General features: G+C 44.9%; 2 protein-coding genes across 4 annotated transcripts; one reads left to right on the plus strand and one right to left on the minus strand.

Annotated features, from left to right (window-relative positions):
* Nucleotides 1–871: 871 nt before the first annotated feature.
* HSPA5 (heat shock protein family A (Hsp70) member 5) lies at nt 872–6,981 on the plus strand. The gene is made up of 9 exons (XM_081896440.1): nt 872–1,023; nt 2,148–2,310; nt 2,855–3,086; nt 3,436–3,573; nt 4,141–4,253; nt 4,347–4,737; nt 5,240–5,477; nt 5,662–5,829; nt 6,105–6,981. Exons 2-9 carry the CDS (start codon nt 2,192–2,194, stop codon nt 6,668–6,670), a joined length of 1,965 nt encoding a protein of 654 aa, XP_081752566.1. The 5' UTR covers nt 872–1,023; nt 2,148–2,191; the 3' UTR covers nt 6,671–6,981.
* A 1,141-nt stretch (nt 6,982–8,122) lies between these two features.
* On the minus strand, nt 8,123–16,430 carry RABEPK (Rab9 effector protein with kelch motifs). Of its 3 annotated transcripts, none has more exons than XM_081896554.1 (7): nt 16,131–16,430; nt 13,651–13,811; nt 12,021–12,173; nt 10,913–11,074; nt 10,519–10,668; nt 9,685–9,834; nt 8,123–8,400 (listed from the first exon to the last, which is right to left on the minus strand). In XM_081896554.1, exons 1-7 carry the CDS (start codon nt 16,202–16,204, stop codon nt 8,153–8,155), a joined length of 1,098 nt encoding a protein of 365 aa, XP_081752680.1. In that variant the 5' UTR covers nt 16,205–16,430; the 3' UTR covers nt 8,123–8,152. The 3 variants fall into 3 exon arrangements, with proteins under 3 accessions (XP_081752680.1, XP_081752678.1, XP_081752679.1); XM_081896552.1 differs by having other exon boundaries at nt 9,685–9,939; XM_081896553.1 differs by lacking the exon at nt 16,131–16,430 and adding an exon at nt 13,921–14,298 and having other exon boundaries at nt 9,685–9,939.
* Between the last annotated feature and the right edge of the window lie 485 nt (nt 16,431–16,915).

Raw genomic sequence — 16,915 nt, forward strand, 5'->3', positions numbered from 1 at the left:
CCAATCACTGTTGATTGTGGAACCTGAATTTACAGTCACACAGCTGGATCCCACCAAAAAACAGCAGCAGTCTGTTGGTTACAAGGGGGTGGTGCTAGTATTGTTGTAGGGCAAATCTGCTGTTTCACTAGTACCATTAACTACTCGTGAATCGGGCTGAAGAAAGAGTCTGTATTTAGGCTCCCCATTTTCTCCTACATGGAATGAACTGTGTTACAACACCATATAACACAGTTTGTCTGCTTAATTATATACTCCCTATTTTGTCTGGGAAACTCAACGGATGAAAATGAGGTTTCAACGTTATACCCTCACAATAACCCTGTGAGGTAGGCTAGGCTGAAGCAGAATGACAAGTCTATCCTCGGCCAGTGAGCTGCATGGCCTACAGAATATAGCAGCCAGCATCTCCCCCAGTCCTTGCCTGACACTTTAACCGGTGCAAAGCAGCCTTCAGTACTGCCTACGGAGACATTGTGGCAGCCATGGTCACAGCAACCCATGCCTTTTTCTGCCCCCGCCTATAACAAGCTGCTAGGCCCCGTAACCATAGAAACTTCCAGAAAGAGGCAACCCTTCCTGCCTAGAGATTTTTCAACATGACGCCCAATTCTAGCCAATGAGCTCGCTCCGCTTGGCTCATGCAGCAGCCCTTGATTGGACTGCAACACCGGTAGGACGGCCCAATGAGGCACGAGGACGGCCGAGAGGAAAGAGAAGGGGTGGGGAAGGAACGCGACACAACCAAGCCTGACGGAGCGGTGCGCGACGGGGGCCCGACGTCACAAACGGAGCGGACCTATCGGCTCCGGCCAGCTTGGTGGCAAGCGACCAATCGGGAGGCTCCAGCGAGAGAAAATGGGCCAATAGTGCGACTCCACGCAAGGCCACGGGATGGTATATAAGAGCCGAGAGGGACATCTGGGCCAGACCGTGATCTTTGAGTGAGAAAATCACAATTCAGATCGTTGCGTTCGTCGGATAGAGCGTGAGGCGACCGCGAGGTCCTGCTACCTAATACAGGTAAGGCTCGGGGTGGCCTAGTGCTTGAGCGGAGGAGGAGGCGGGGGCCGGGGCCTAACGAGAAGGGGAGGGCGGCGTCTCCAAATCTATCGGGCCTTGTGGGGTCCCCCTTGCCCTCAAAATGCCACTTCGTTCTCAGTTATCCAGGTTCCCATTGAGAAAAATCCTATTGCGGCTCACGGTCCAAAGCGCGCCATTTTTATTCCCATTTCCTGCCAGTTCCATATTCCCCTTGGCGGTGGTGGGGTGGCCATTGCAATGATTACAGTATTTGGCATGCATGAATGAATAAAAGGGGTTTATATCGCAGAATAGGAACAGAGGTTTGTGCGGGGTATTCTTTTTCGTTCCCCTTGCTCCTTATCGGGGAGAGGGGATTTATGCAAAAAGCAGAACTTGCTAGACGTCTCTGTATGGTGTTTGTTTTGTATATTGATAACCTTTACCGGTTTGGGATAAATGGTAATGGCTGGGTTTCTGGTGGTGAGTGCAGCGACTACTCCCTTCTCCCACTTTTTACGATGGTTTTCTTATGAGAATGGGTGAAGGCAACAGCTGTGGTTGTAGTGAACAATGTTAATTATTTGAGGCTGCTACTCGTTTTACAGTGGCTCCGTATACCAAAAAATGGGAGGGGGGGACCAGGCTATCTCTGGCACTAGATTACCAATTTACTCTTTGCCTTTAATGTTGGGATTGTCTGAACTAAAGCTAAGAGGTTGGTAGCTCTTTTTTGATGTGTTACGTTTTGCAGCTTTTACACACTGCCTTTCCACATGATTCTTCTCAATGAATGTCTGTAGAATTTAGCACAGTGTGTGGGTTCACATTCATGTTTAAGTATCACGACAGCTACATATTTTCTTAACCCCTTGGCTGCCTTTTCCTTGAACAGAAAAGTTTCCTTTGTATAGGATTTAGGGTGTTTTCTTCGAGCTGCCTGCATGTTTGCAGGCTGTGGGTCTTGGTAGCCTCTAGTCCTGATTGGCCCTCCCAGCCTTTGCTAATGATATGTGGGACCAGTAATACTTTGTAAATCTGCCCCCATTTCTGTTAAATGGGCATCATGGTATTGTCTTTTTGCTCATAGTATTGCCACTGATGATTGATTTTACTTATTACAGGTTTTTTTTCCTCCCTGATTGTGAATACTTGGTACAAGGGCAAAATGAAGTATGCGCTTGTCTGCCTGTTGCTCATTGGCAGTGTATTTGCTGCTGATGACGACGACAAAAAGGAAGATGTGGGTACTGTGGTTGGCATTGATCTGGGAACCACATATTCCTGGTAAGTAAAAGAAGGGTGCTAATCTATTGAGTGGCTTCTGGGTGTCTTGAATAGCTTATGGCCACTGCACCAAAATATGGCCAAGATTTGATGCAGTGTTGTGAACCGACATTCTGCACTAGTGTATGCAAATTAATTGTACTGTACTGCTATTTTAATGCACTTGGTACAAGTCAGGGGAGTAACAATACGATAGCTATTCAGCTCAAACTATTTTGATTCAGTGTAGTCTTACAGCTAAAAGCTTGAGTACTGGCCAGAAACATTAGTATTAACCTGTTTAGCCCAGAGGATACAACTAGCTTACTTGTTGCACCTCTTCACAGGGCTCAGATTTTTGGCTTGATGTGCTTGATTTTCTCCTGTTTGCTGTTGGTTTTATGTGAATTCTGTTTTGTTTTGTTTTTGTTGGTGGTCATTTTTCCTTGGTTGTGTTAATGCATTTTAATGTACTGTATCTTTGGTGTATTATATTTTGCGAATCACCCAGAAGGCTTTAAATAATACATATATTTTAAAAAGTAACTTCCATTCTCTTTTATAGTGTTGGCGTTTTCAAGAATGGGCGTGTGGAGATAATTGCTAATGACCAGGGTAACAGAATCACACCCTCCTATGTGGCCTTCACACCAGAGGGGGAACGTCTTATAGGTGATGCAGCAAAGAACCAGCTGACTTCAAACCCTGAGAATACTGTATTTGATGCCAAACGCCTCATTGGTAGAACATGGAATGATCCTTCTGTGCAGCAGGATATAAAATATCTACCTTTCAAGGTACTCATTTTGTGCCTTTTATGTTTTGGTATATATACAGTACATTGAACACCTTTTGGTGTGAAATTTGAACCCAGCGTATCCCCAATCATAGCACTGTCTTAGAAACACTTGGTTACTAAGCAATGTATGAAGTGTTTTTCCAGTCCACACAACTTATGGCACTGCTTTCACTCGCTTAAGATACCAGCATCCAAGCATGGGTCATTCTGCATCTGGCAACCCGATGGGCAGGTTGTTTGGTCCTGCCACTTCTTCAATGGAACCTCTTTAAGTCCACCACAATATTAATATTGCAGATGGTGTGCTTTTGGTTTGTAACCATTTCCACTTGTACTTGTCATTACAGGTCATTGAAAAGAAGTCCAAGCCCCATATTCAGGTTGATATTGGAGGTGGCCAAATGAAGACCTTTGCCCCAGAAGAAATTTCAGCAATGGTTCTGACTAAAATGAAGGAGACTGCTGAGGCCTACTTGGGGAAGAAGGTAAAATGATGTTTCCGCTGGAGCACACAAGCAAAAAGAATAGGCACTGAGCGGAGTCTTTGTGAATCTACCGTGTATGGAGATCGGCCAGTGCTTGCTCTAATCTTTTACTGCTTACTCTAGTTAGCAGCAGATCTCGATGCCTTTCTGGTCTAGAGATCATTCTAAACTGGCTTGAACATGTAATATTCTACTTACAATGTAAGTGCTCTGCCACTGAGCTTTGATGCCTCCTAAAAGGCCTGGCTGCTTGTACACGAGGAGTCCCTGCTTTTTTGGTTCCCCAGGACATAAAATGGATGGGGGTGGTAGAATTGTTCTCCAAGCTGAGAAGGCCAATCTGTAGCCTTCTGGGTGTGTTTTAATTCCAATTTCCAATATCTCTGACAGTTGACAATGCTGGATGGGGCTGATGAGAGCCCTGCAGCATCTAGAGGGCAACAGGCAATCCACTCCTCTAAATAGTCTTAAAAGGTGCATTCTAGACAATCGAGCTCCCCACCCCCCAAAAAAACCCTTTATTAGATGTTGGAAACAGCAATCAGAATTACTCTCATTCTTCTCCAGGTCACCCATGCTGTTGTCACTGTGCCAGCTTACTTCAACGATGCCCAGCGTCAGGCTACAAAGGATGCTGGTACTATTGCAGGGCTGAATGTCATGAGAATAATCAATGAGCCGTAAGTAGGGTTTTAATAGTCTTCTTCCAGTATTTGGAGTTTGTGTGGGCTTTTCTCACATTTACCAAACTAACAAGTTGCTCTTTCTTACAGGACTGCTGCTGCTATTGCTTATGGCCTAGACAAGAGGGAGGGCGAGAAGAACATCCTTGTCTTTGATTTGGGTGGTGGAACCTTTGATGTCTCCCTCCTCACAATTGATAATGGTGTCTTTGAAGTTGTGGCAACCAATGGAGACACTCACCTGGGTGGGGAAGACTTTGACCAGCGTGTAATGGAACACTTCATCAAGCTCTACAAGAAGAAAACTGGAAAGGATGTTCGGAAGGACAACAGAGCTGTTCAGAAGCTTCGTCGAGAAGTTGAAAAGGCCAAAAGAGCGCTTTCTTCTCAACACCAATCTAGAATTGAGATTGAATCCTTCTTTGAAGGAGAAGACTTCTCTGAAACCTTGACAAGAGCAAAATTTGAAGAACTGAACATGGTAGGTATCTTGAATGTTAAAATAGGTTGTTTCTAATAAAATGGCTCTACTATTTGGAGCAGTTGCTGTACACAAAACATGCAATTGGGAGAGAAGTAAGATTATAGTAACGTAATAACATGTAGTACATGCGCGTCATGGGAAAAATAAGGTGGTGCCCTCCTGTGTGAAACTCCCAAGTTATAAGAGAAAAATAAGGTGGTGCCACTTCCAAGACACTATGCTGGTCAAACTGCACCAACAGCAGAGAATAAATTGGTTCCCTAATGGCTTGAGTCAAAATTGCTTGCCCTCTAAAAGATAGCAATGACTGATCTTTGTAGATTCTCCTGTTAAAGAAAAATGAGATCTTAAGAGTAGGCCCATCTGATCTCAAATAGCATCATACATGGGCATCTTGGGGGTGGGATGTATCTGATAATTTGGTGACTGTATCATCTTGTGGCCTTGTTCTGTGATTGCCTTTCCACATCAATTAAGTGATTTTAAATTCTGCTTGTAGGATCTCTTCCGTTCCACCATGAAACCTGTCCAGAAAGTCCTAGAGGATGCAGACCTAAAGAAGTCTGACATTGATGAAATTGTGCTTGTTGGTGGCTCTACTCGCATCCCCAAGATACAGCAGCTTGTGAAAGAATTTTTCAATGGCAAGGAACCCTCTCGTGGAATCAATCCTGATGAAGCTGTAGCTTATGGTGCTGCTGTGCAGGCTGGTGTACTCTCTGGGGATCAAGATACTGGTAAGTGACTTAAATGCTGCATGAGGTGTTGGGCAGAGTAGCCTGTACAAGTGAAAAGCTTCCAGTCAGCCTCATAACTGTTTGGAATGGAAGATCTTTGTCTTTGCTGGCTGTCAAGTTTGTCACTACACCTAGATAAATTATGGTGATGCTTCATCACTTAAAACCTCCTTTTCATTCTTAGGGGATCTGGTGCTGCTTGACGTGTGTCCTCTGACCTTGGGCATTGAGACTGTTGGTGGAGTAATGACCAAACTTATCCCAAGGAACACTGTTGTCCCCACCAAGAAATCACAGATCTTCTCCACAGCTTCAGATAACCAGCCAACTGTGACAATTAAGGTTTATGAAGGTAAGTGGCCGACCAACATCATTTGGTTTGGAAACTTTTAATTTTTTTCTTCTTCTGGGCAGTAAAGAGTAAAAGGTGACTCCAACACAGCTTAATTTTGCAATGCATGTTTCCACATTTGTGAGGTTCCTTAACATGCTTTTGAGTATCACTAGCTGTTGATTATTAATAGAAACACAAGTGAGATGCCTTTTAAAAATGATAATCTTGTACTTGCATGATTACCAGAGTATAATCTGAGTGATTTCATGTGAAATGAAATTTCCCCCCTGTAGGAGAACGTCCTCTTACAAAGGATAATCATCTCTTGGGAACTTTCGATCTGACTGGAATCCCTCCTGCTCCCCGTGGCGTCCCTCAGATTGAAGTTACCTTTGAAATAGATGTGAATGGAATCCTTCGTGTTACGGCTGAGGACAAGGGCACAGGCAACAAAAATAAGATCACCATCACCAATGACCAGAATCGTCTTACTCCAGAAGAAATTGAGAGGATGGTCAATGATGCAGAGAAGTTTGCTGAGGAAGACAAAAAGCTGAAAGAGCGGATTGATGCTAGGAATGAGCTGGAAAGTTATGCCTACTCACTGAAAAACCAGATTGGAGATAAGGAGAAGCTCGGTGGCAAGTTGTCATCTGAAGACAAAGAAACAATAGAGAAGGCTGTAGAGGAAAAGATTGAGTGGCTAGAGAGTCACCAAGATAGTGACATCGAGGAATTCAAAGCCCAAAAGAAGGAACTGGAAGAGGTGGTGCAACCAATTGTGGGCAAGTTGTATGGTAGCGCAGGCCCACCCCCTACCGAGGAAGAAGCAGCAGGAGGAGATAAGGATGAATTGTAGACATCAGTTTCCTAGATGTTGATGCTGTAAATATTGGACTTTGAACTTTTGTTTAAACTATTTGAACTCTAGATTTGGAATGTGATCTGAATCTTCACATTGGGTGGAGTTGGAAATGCTAGCCCAAAAGTGGCTGTATACTGCTTTTCATTAGCAGTTGATAAATGTCCAGCAGGGGGGTGGGCAACCTGACACGGGGAGCGGGTGAAGTATTGAAACCATTCTATTTAACAAGTTGGGTTGTGTGTGTTATGTGGAGAACTTTTCTACCCTCCACAAGTGACAACAATAAATTTGTTACTTACACTGGATCTGGGTCTATTTGATCTTTGTAACACAAATGCTTATAGGAACTAAGAACACACCAGGACCAGAGCTATGGTTCCGTCTGCATGCTTCTTGCGTCTGACCCCCTCAGACACCACCTTCCTCAGAGCAGAATACAATTGGGCGAAGAATTATTCCCATGCATGTCTGCTAGGTGGTAACAGGCATTGGGTGATGACTTGGCATATGTGGACAAGCCACAGAAACATTAGAATCGGAATTGTTACAGTTGCAAGTTACCCTCAGGGTCATCTAGTGGTCCTTAATGTTTACATGTTTTGTTTCTAGATGAAAAGTGATGTGTAAATGAGCTCAGAGTACGTATGCATTATTGTGCCAGGTCAGAATACATCAAGTTGGATCTCTGAATAATTTTAAGTAATTTCAGGCCCAGAAATATACAAGAGAGAAGCTAAGGGCTGGACCAAGCACACAAAGGAGATGATTTTGGATAACTTAATCCCTAGCTTTATCAGCTGCTCAACTCTGCAGTTTGTTTGCTTGATCACACAAGAAGCAGCCCATCTACTATTTTAGTTAACCATAACTAACTCTGAGAGCCATGATGTGTTGCTTATTTAATATTCAAGCTGTCTGGCTCTTTAATCAACATAAGCTAATGCAATGAAACCACTTGGCCAATAACCTGTGTTAATTACAATCTGCTGCCCATTGTTGGCAAAAGCTGTGTGCCCTTAGGAGTTAATGGTACTTTCCTATCTGTACTGAACTGTTTCAGTGCAGTAAATCTGTTATATGGGAAATTGTCCAATCCTGAACCCTCCAGCACTAATTCTTGTTAGCTTCTTCTAACACATCCTGATTCATCCCATTGTTGGCAAGAGAGCACCATTTGGGGTTCAGTGCCTGTAGTAACTACACATTTCATTTTCTGAGGGTCTTATTTCACTTCCATGGTAGTAATATGAAGCAGTCAACCACCCAAATTTGATTAAAGGAGGGCAACTCACTTGTATTTTATTAAACACTCCCCTTCCTTTCCCAGCCATTCCAGCCACTGGACACGCTGAAACTTTCAAGAGGCAGAAATATGCGCACACACTTAATTTGTAGTCCTCCAGCACAAAATGTGGATTGCCTTGCATTACAAGGAGGGAGGCAGACTTAGATTATTAAACATTTATTTAAAACATTTTACTTAAGAAGAGTTACAGCACTGTCTTTGTAGATTTCCCCTTTAATATCCATTCCACCAAACACTAAGCACAAGTGTTCATCTGGGCAGCCTTGAGATAGATTGTCTCCATTAGAGCCTCCAGCTCCTTCCTTCCTGTTGCTGTCCTCATTGGAAGTCACTTTCCACGGAACAACACACATAGACTGGTCCAGACGAGCAGAAGGCACAGGAGTTTTAAACTCCAACTTTGTCCAATGTCCCTTTTCTGCAGTTAAAAATAAATAAATAAATAGAAAACTATGCAAAAAAAGGGGGGGGAAGCAGCAGCTTCTTGTAAATTAAAACATCATTATTTGTCAATCTTGAAGAGAGCTGGAAAATTAGACCTGAAGCTTCTACAGGGAGTGGAGATATTGGGGATCTCTTTTCCCTCTTAACATTTTAAGTGACATACATGTGAATAGTGACAGCTGCCAGCTGTAATGGTTTTAAAAGCAGCAAAGAAAGATTCTTGGAGGATATGGCAAACCAGTTGTTTGGAATCAAAAAGGGGAGGCTGCAGTTTTGCACAATTCCTGCTTGCAGGCTCCTGATTGAGAACAGTATGTGGGGCTATTTAGACCAGAAGGGCTCTTGTGGGTGTTATGGAACACTGAAACACTGAGCTGCTCTTGGGCACCTTTCAAACAATTCCCATCTAGACCAGGAGTAAGAAACTCATGGCCTGCCAGATGCTGTTGGATTCCTAACTTCCATCAGCTCCAACCAGTGTGGCCAAGGGCGGGGGTTCAGCAACATATTGCAGAGCCACAAGTTCAGATGGGTTGGGTAAAAATAATAAATTACGTACTATTATTCCTGGCCTAGCTCACTGCTGCCTAATACTGTCAGCAGCTCTTCAAGGTTTCCGCTAGTGAGAGAGGAGAGAGAGAGAAGCCCCTTTCCTATCACCTGCTGCAAAAGATCCTTTTAACTGGAGAATATTTGGGATTAAACCTGGGACCTTTCTGCATGCAAAACACCTCTTTCACTGAGCTATAGATGCTTTTGATAAACATGAAGCTGCCTTATTCTATATCAGATTTCTTTTGCACACGAAGCCCAGGTGTGCCTACTCTGAATTGACCACAACTTTCCAGGGTTGCAAGCAAATCTGTTTCAATATCCCTTGTTCCCTGATGCTCCTCCTCCATCTTGTTAAAAATTGCAGACTCAAGGGACTGAGCCTGGGACCTTTTTCATGCAAAAGGTGAGCACGACCTCCGATCTAGTACTCCCACTCCCTTTAGTATGTGGTGACGGTGTTTATAATCTGGGGCGGGGGGGGGTCACACTACATAATCAGAGGCCACATAAGCACTCTCTGTTTTGGATTACAGCTCCCATCAGATTCAGCCACTACTAGCTTCAGATAACATTGTCATGTGGGGAGGTTACATGGCTGGGGCTGCCATCTCAAAATTGCTGGCAATGGCACATACACAAAGAGGACTCCCCAGTATAATGTTCCCAATGGAAGCTAAGCAAAGATATCATAAGAAACACCCACCTATGTGATATTTATACATTGTGTCCAGTGCTCCTGTTGGGTCCATTCCACCAAATATATACAAATGGCCCTGAAACACAACTGCTGAGTGGGCTGCCCGCCCTGCTGGTACAGATCCAGTAGCCGACAGGGTCTCCCACTTCATTTCAGCTGCAAGCACATTAAACCAATCCACATCAGTGCTCATCAGGTGCAAAGCTAAAGCAAATTGAGCTTGAAACACACATAACAGGGCTGCATGCACATTCAGCGATTCTGCAACAGGAAAATGAATTTGGTAAAGAGTTTGGGACAGTTAACTTCAAAGTTAAAGTTTCCAGCTGTAATGACAGCAAAGATTATTGGGGGCGGTGGCTTAAACAGATGGGAAATGCCTGTAAAATAGGAATCAAAGGAAGGCTAAATGGTATTTAGAATTTATATTTCACATTAATGTCTGCCTTTCCATAAAGGAACTTATGGCAGCATACACGGTTATCCTCCCCTTTCCTCCCTTGTATCCTCACAACCCTGCACGGTAGGTTAGACTGAGAGATTATGCCTAACCTAAGGTCACCCAGTGAGATCTGAGTGGGGATCTGATTCCTCGTCTTCCTGGATCATGTCAAACGCTACCCACTACCCCACACCACCTCTTAAGGCTGTACCACAATTCTGTAGTAACACAGCCTGCAGGTGGAAACTGTAATCAGGATCCTACAGTATTTCTCACATTCTTAGCCTTTAAGGCTTTATAATGTGTGGCTTATAAAGATCTATGGGTTGTTGTTTTTTCAAGGCAAGGTGGGAAGATAATAATCCCTTTTCACAAAGTTTGCACCACTGAGTACTTACTTGTATCAAAGCAGAAGAGATCATCAAAAAAGGTATCACCAGCCAATCCGCCATGTATGTAGAGCCTGTTCTCAACAGCCACCACGGCATGGCCATGTCGAGGAGCAGGAGGGTCTCCCCGAACTTCTGGTTGCAGCCATGTCAGAGTGGCTACAGGTGGCAAGAGATAAATGTATTAAGATGAAGCAACAGCTACCTCAAGGACCTTGCTCCCTGCTTCCCAGACATAGGGCTAAAAGGCCTACATTAGTCATGTTTATCCATTTCAACGGGTTTTCTCTAAGTAGGACTAACAGGATTCAACTCCTACTTTGCTCCATCTGCTGCCAGGCCCAGGGGAATCAGCTAAACATTTGGTTTGGGAAATATCTGCACAGGAGCAGAGGAGGCTTACCAGAGTCAAAGATGTGAAGCTGCTGGTCTTTGACTGGATCCACCCCTTTATCACCTCCTCCAAATACATATAAACGGTCCCCAATCACTGCTGAGGATGTATGATAAGTCCGAGGGGATGGTGGAGTGCCGCTCACCTTAGGGCTCATCCACGTTCCAGCTTCTAACATGGAAAACAAAAATCTTTGTAAGCAAAGCTACAATACTGAAAAATTGGGGATTGCACACAAGTAAGTTATAGGCACAGAAAATGAGGGTGGGTGCAAATTACATGTCACATGTGGAAGAAAGAAATGGAATTCCTAGTCCCTTTGGTTACCAGGCAAGTGCTTAAATGCAAGGCTAATTTAGTGGTACTTTGATTCAAAGGAATGTCAAAGAGAAACTAGAACTTGAAACAACTGAACTGTAGTTCCTCAAGAGATTTAGTGCTATAAGTTAGGGACTGAATTGAAACATTTTGCGGGTTTTAAATCAACTTACATGTGCCAGTTTGCTGACCAACGGCTTGGATGTTAGGATGTTATAAACCAACTATTTTGTGTGTATGTCAATGGCCACTGTTAAAACACAGTTATCACCATCTCTACATATTATTTCCTTCTGATCTCACAATTCCACCTTCTGACCCACCAGTGCAGTAACTCAGGAAAATACTTCATGCATCTAAAGAAGCAAAAGCTGATGCCATAACAAATTTATTATAGAAGGTGACACAATATACTGTTGTTTTTGCTGCAGTACGATAACCCAGCTACCACTCTGAAATAAGTTCTATTGTTATTTTCATCATCTAACAGATAGCCAGTGTGGTGTAGTGGTAAGATTGTTGGACTAAGTCCTGAGAAACTAAGGTTCAACCCCCTGACTAAGGCCAAGTGAACTTGGACTAATCACTCTCTCCTAGCTTAACCTACCTCGCTGGGTTGTCGTAAGGATAACCATTCTCAGGAGAGCTATATTTGCTGCTCTGAGCTCCTTGGTGGGATAGTGGGATGCAAATATTGGATATGAATGAATTTAGAAATTGGACAGCTGCATGTTTGAAATCTTAAAAAATAAAATACCCCAAGAAGAAATAAAATGAAAAGGAAATAACTAGTACTCACGGAGGTCCAGAACTTGCACACAATTCCTGTTCCCAGTTTCACTGGCTCCTCCAAACACCCAGAGGCTCGTGGGCCAACTTGTGGGAATGAAGGTGGCATGCTCATACCGTGGCAAGAGACCCCGCCAGGCAGGTGCCATCCAGCAGTGTGCATCTGGGAGCCAGAAAGACACGTAAGAGCCTGGTAGTGGGATCAGGCCAAAGGAGGCTCATCTAGTTCAGCATCCTGTTCTCACAGCAGCGCCTGATTTCGGGCAGTGTAGGTGCTTCCCATACATAGGGCACCAAAAAAGGGAGAGCCAAATTGAGATGGTCCATTTTGGTGTGCCAAATTTTGTCATAACTCAGCGCACCTTATTACCAAAGATTACCAAAGTCTGCCCCTGCTCAGGGGCTAGCCAGATGCCACAATGCAAAGCCCACAAGCAAGACCTAAAAGCAGCAGCACTCTCTGCAATTGCTGTCAGGTAAAGGGTGGGAGGCGGGTGGTGCTGTGGGTTAAACTACAGAGCCTAGGACTTGCCAATCAGAAGGTTGACGGTTCAAATCCCCGTGACAGGGTGAGCTCCCATTGCTCGGTCCCTGCTCCTGCCAACCTAGCAATTCGAAAGCACGTCAAAGTGCAAGTAGATAAATAGGTACCACTCCGGCTGGAAGGTAAACGGCGTTTCTGTGCACTGCTCTGGTTCACCAGAAGCGGCTTAGTCATGCTGGCCACATGACCTGGAAGCTGTACGCTGGCTCCCTCGGCCAATAAAACGAGATGAGCACTGCAACCCCAGAGTCGGTCACGATTGGACCTAATGGTCAGGGGACCCCCCACCTTTACCTAAAGGGTGGATGGGCAGGACTTTCCCAAAATGGCCTGGTGGGCCAAATGGAGTGGACTGGTGAGCCAAGTTTGGCCCCTATGGCAATGGCACCATCAGGACAGAGCTTTTTGGAAGAAGTCCAGGGCACCAAAATGCCACAGGGCTCCTTTGAGTGTCGAGACCCTGCAGCCACCCCCTCGTTGGAAAATAACTCACACACGGACAAAGATATTAAGTTTATGTTATTGGGCAAATTTGGCCACAACTTTATTGAATTACAGAATGTGAGCGGTATTGGCTTAGGCATTGATTGACTATATCTGACTCCAGCCCGCTGTGCAGGAAGTCCGGTAATGGTAAACCACCAGTAGGGGGAGCCCTGTCCATGCAAGAGAAAGTCCTCCAGCTCACTCCTCAGTTTAAACTGTCCCCAGCCACACCCCACTGGCCAGCGGATTGGCTGGCTGGGCTCTGACGTGGCCGGGATCCCTCCAGGCAACGGGAGACAAAGTCCCCTGCCGCCCCCCGCCCCCCCCTGGGGAGTGGGTGGCCACACGCTCCACCGTAACTCCTCCCCACTGGGAAGTGGAGCAGATTTACCACATTTGGAAACCTGGTGAAGAAATACAGATCGTCATTTAAAGAAGGAGAAAGAACCCTGTGAATCCAGGGTCTAAAATTACTGCATTGCAGCCATGAGGACCAGGAACTTGCTTTTTTTTTTTTACAAACAAAAAGCAAAAGCAGTTTGCTTGAGAAGCTGAATTCCGCCACATATCATATGCTTTCTTCCTGCTTTAATGACACTCTAGCCCTTACCAAGATCCATGACGTAGGAGTCGGCAAAACTGCCACTCGGGTCTGCTCCCCCGACAAGGATGACTTTCCCTTTCCTGCAGCCTGGCTCTGCAGGAGGTAGGTACAAGGAGTTCTGCCCCACACGGGCACAGGGACTGTCCCCAGGTAGGAGAAGGACATACCTGGCATGGAGAAATAAGCAAAAGGGATCTCAGCAAGGCTGCTGTTCCATGTGGAGCAGAAGATGAAGCGTGTCTCTTTAAGCCTGCAATGCTATCTATGAACACTTACCCAGGAGTAAACACCACCGAACAAACATGCATAAATGGTGTAGCAGCTACTAGGATGAGCGGGGAACCAGGGTAACCCTGGGCTATGAACTCAGCCAGAGAGTCTCAGGGAAGTCACTCTCAGCCTCTGTTTTATCCCCATCTACAACATGGGGATAAAACAAGGCTGGGTAACCTTGCTGGGCTGTTCTATGGATTATTGAGGGTGTATGTGCAAAATACTGTGAATACCCCAATCTTCTTATTCATACAAGAGTGAAACAAAATGCTGCAGTATGGACTCTGCCAGACAGCCTCTCTTCCAGGATACTCCATTCCACCACCAAATTTTCTCCTCCCTGCTTCTTAGAAGCCAGTCATTATTCCTTGCTCAGTGTGTACATTTCACCCTAAGTGAGCTGTCTTGCCCTCTCTGGGTCCAATCACTCCCCCTCACCAAAAAAAAAAAAAAATAGTTTTAAACTTTTGGAAAACTTCAAGCTCTTCCAAGCCTGTTGTGTGTGGGTGGTGCTCTTTTACCTACATGAGGTCACATACCAGAAGATGCTATGCAGCGTTTGCCAAATGGATGCCCTCCAGGTATTTGGGACTACAACTCCCATCAGCTCCAGCCAACAGGGTCGTTGTCATCCAGAAGATCTGAAATGCACCTTCTTGGCAAAGACTGTCTTCTCTCTGTCCCATCAACACCAGAAGCCCATTAGGTGGTGACAGGAGAGAGAGCCCCTTCTGTGGCTGCTCCCGCAGATAGGATTCACTCCCAAGAGAGGTTAGATGAGCTCCCTCCTTGTTATCCTTCCACCAGCAGGCTAAGGCCTCCCTGTTCAGACAGGCCTTTGGGAACTTAAGGTACAGGCGATGCTGACCACTGGGCTGTTGTCAAGACAAACAGGATTCCAATTACTGGTTCCAAATGTGTTCTGATGTATTTTAAACTATTGTTCCTAACTAGTTTATTTTTATTACTTTGTATTTTATAATGCTGCTTCAAAGTGTTGAATCCCAACTTGGGAGAAAGCTGGGGTATAAATGTAATAGGCAAACGAATAAATAATACACAGTAATATACAGGATAGCATCCTTACCCCCCTGGTACACCAGATTTCTGTAACTTGGTGTACAGTCATGTTCTTTTGAGGATAACGAGAATTGTTCTCTAAACCATCTGGCGGGCACCAGGGTTGGGGGAGGTTGATGTGCACAAGATTTTAAAAATTTAGTTCTTAACTGAGGTTTGCATATTTCAAAAGAAAGAGCCACAACACAAACATAAGGTAATACTACCAATAAATAAATTACCAGAGCTGCCATCCCCTACAGCGATAAACAAGAGCCATACCCCACACGACAATTCAAAATGTAAGTGTGGTGTTGTGGTTAGAGTGTTGGACTAGGGGTCTGGGAAACAAAAATCCAAATCTGCACTTAGCCATTAAGCTCACTGGGTGTCCTAGAGTCAGCCACTTCACTCTCAGCCTAACCTACCTCACAGGGTTGTTTTGAGCATAAAGCGGGAAGGAGGAGAACTAAAGGGCCACCTTGAGCAGCTTGGAATAAAAGATGGGATATAAAATAAACATGACAATGCAATTAAAATAAAAACCTGTCAAAAGCAGCATTAGAACATTGTAGGTGTTGTCTTCCCCTTTTTAATGGATTTTTTTTTTACAAAACACAATACTGTAATTATTTCTTTAAGTATTTACTTATGCATTTTCATTAGTACAGTAATGCAAGAATTCTCACTGATGCGTGCAGACCATTTGACAGGGCTGCAGGAGATCAGGGCCCTGCCTCGCGGAGCCTACGGTCTAAAATTCAACCTAGGAAAGCAACAGCAGAAATAAATGGCGCGCAAGAAATCCGCTATAAAATTGGAGGCAGGAGTAAATATCGGAGGCAGAATCTTGTAAAGGAAGGGTTATTATTAATTTAAGCCTCTGGCCGCAAGCAGAGTTTGACTGCATATTGCATGTCATCTTCCGCAAGTTAATACTCCCTTTGCAAGGCTATTCCCCTCTGCTGGGGGGGGGGGGCACAGGCAAGAGAGAACTCCCTGATCGATGGCTGCCCCTTCCAGGTAGGCTGAAGCGGATCTAGGGGGCCCACGCCACAGTTCAGCACCGACCTCCCCGCACCCTGTTTCTCTTTGCCCGTCAACTCCCTCAAACTGCCTCCCACGTGCACCGATGCCCCGCCTCGAGAACGCACCAGTTGCCTTCCTCCGGATTTCCTCCCGGCTTCAGCTCCAGCAGCGCCGTCCGCGAGCCCGGCTCCGGCCCCATGGATGCAGGCCGAGGGAAAGGAGAGAGATCAAAAAAACCGACGCCCCGCCCCCGGGTCCGTTGCTAGACGACCAGCAGCTCCGCCCTCAGCGTAGCCACTGTGCAAGCGGACATCGCTTCACGGGAAAACCACCCCGCCGCTGCACACTTTTAAATTGCATATCCTTTCTCCTCAGTTCATTCTAAGGTGCAGCATACTTTTCTCCCCGCTTATTTTTTTTTTAAAGAAAGAAGGCCATGTGAGAGCGTTTCTGAGCATGTGCAGATCTCTTCCAATTTCATCACACAAGCCGTTACTTCCTCTTGCTTCAGATATGTGGGGTTGCTGGTGGCCAGGCTGCTATTAATATGTTTATAAGGTGTATCATGTATATTTATATAAAATATTTCTTATTTATATCTGTTTATTCAAAATGCCTTACAAGGAGTTGCATCCAACTGAGAGTAGGCCTACTGAAATCAATGGGCCTGTCCATTAATTACAATGGGTCTATGCTCTGTGTATGCCTAACATTAGATACAGACCAACATTTTTTACCTGCCCTCCACCATGTGGTCCCTATGTGGGTTACACAACAACTGCTTAATAAATATAAAATTACAACAAAAACAACAGAATTCCAGACAAAAGCAGCACAAATACAGATTAATCCAAAGAGAGAAGTCAACTACAGTGGTACCTTGGGTTAAGAACTTAATTTGTTCTGGAGG

The sequence above is a fragment of the Podarcis melisellensis genome (assembly GCF_964234715.1).
Source record: "Podarcis melisellensis genome assembly, chromosome: Z".
Classification (NCBI taxonomy): Eukaryota; Metazoa; Chordata; class Lepidosauria; order Squamata; family Lacertidae; genus Podarcis; species Podarcis melisellensis.

What these genes read in the sequence shown, in the direction of transcription:
- RABEPK (XM_081896552.1), bottom strand. Translation starts at nt 16,204, where the DNA reads ATGGGGCCGGAGCCGGGCTCGCGGACGGCGCTGCTGGAGCTGAAGCCG. An exon ending in AATCCGGAGGAAGGCAACTG is followed by an intron (nt 13,812 to 16,130) that starts GTGCGTTCTCGA and finishes TCTCCATGCCAG; the next exon opens with GTATGTCCTTCTCCTACCTG. An exon ending in GCTTCACATCTTTGACTCTG is followed by an intron (nt 10,669 to 10,912) that starts GTAAGCCTCCTC and finishes TGCCACCTGTAG; the next exon opens with CCACTCTGACATGGCTGCAA.
- HSPA5 (XM_081896440.1), top strand. Translation starts at nt 2,192, where the DNA reads ATGAAGTATGCGCTTGTCTGCCTGTTGCTCATTGGCAGTGTATTTGCT. An exon ending in AGGCCTACTTGGGGAAGAAG is followed by an intron (nt 3,574 to 4,140) that starts GTAAAATGATGT and finishes ATTCTTCTCCAG; the next exon opens with GTCACCCATGCTGTTGTCAC. An exon ending in ATGAGAATAATCAATGAGCC is followed by an intron (nt 4,254 to 4,346) that starts GTAAGTAGGGTT and finishes TCTTTCTTACAG; the next exon opens with GACTGCTGCTGCTATTGCTT.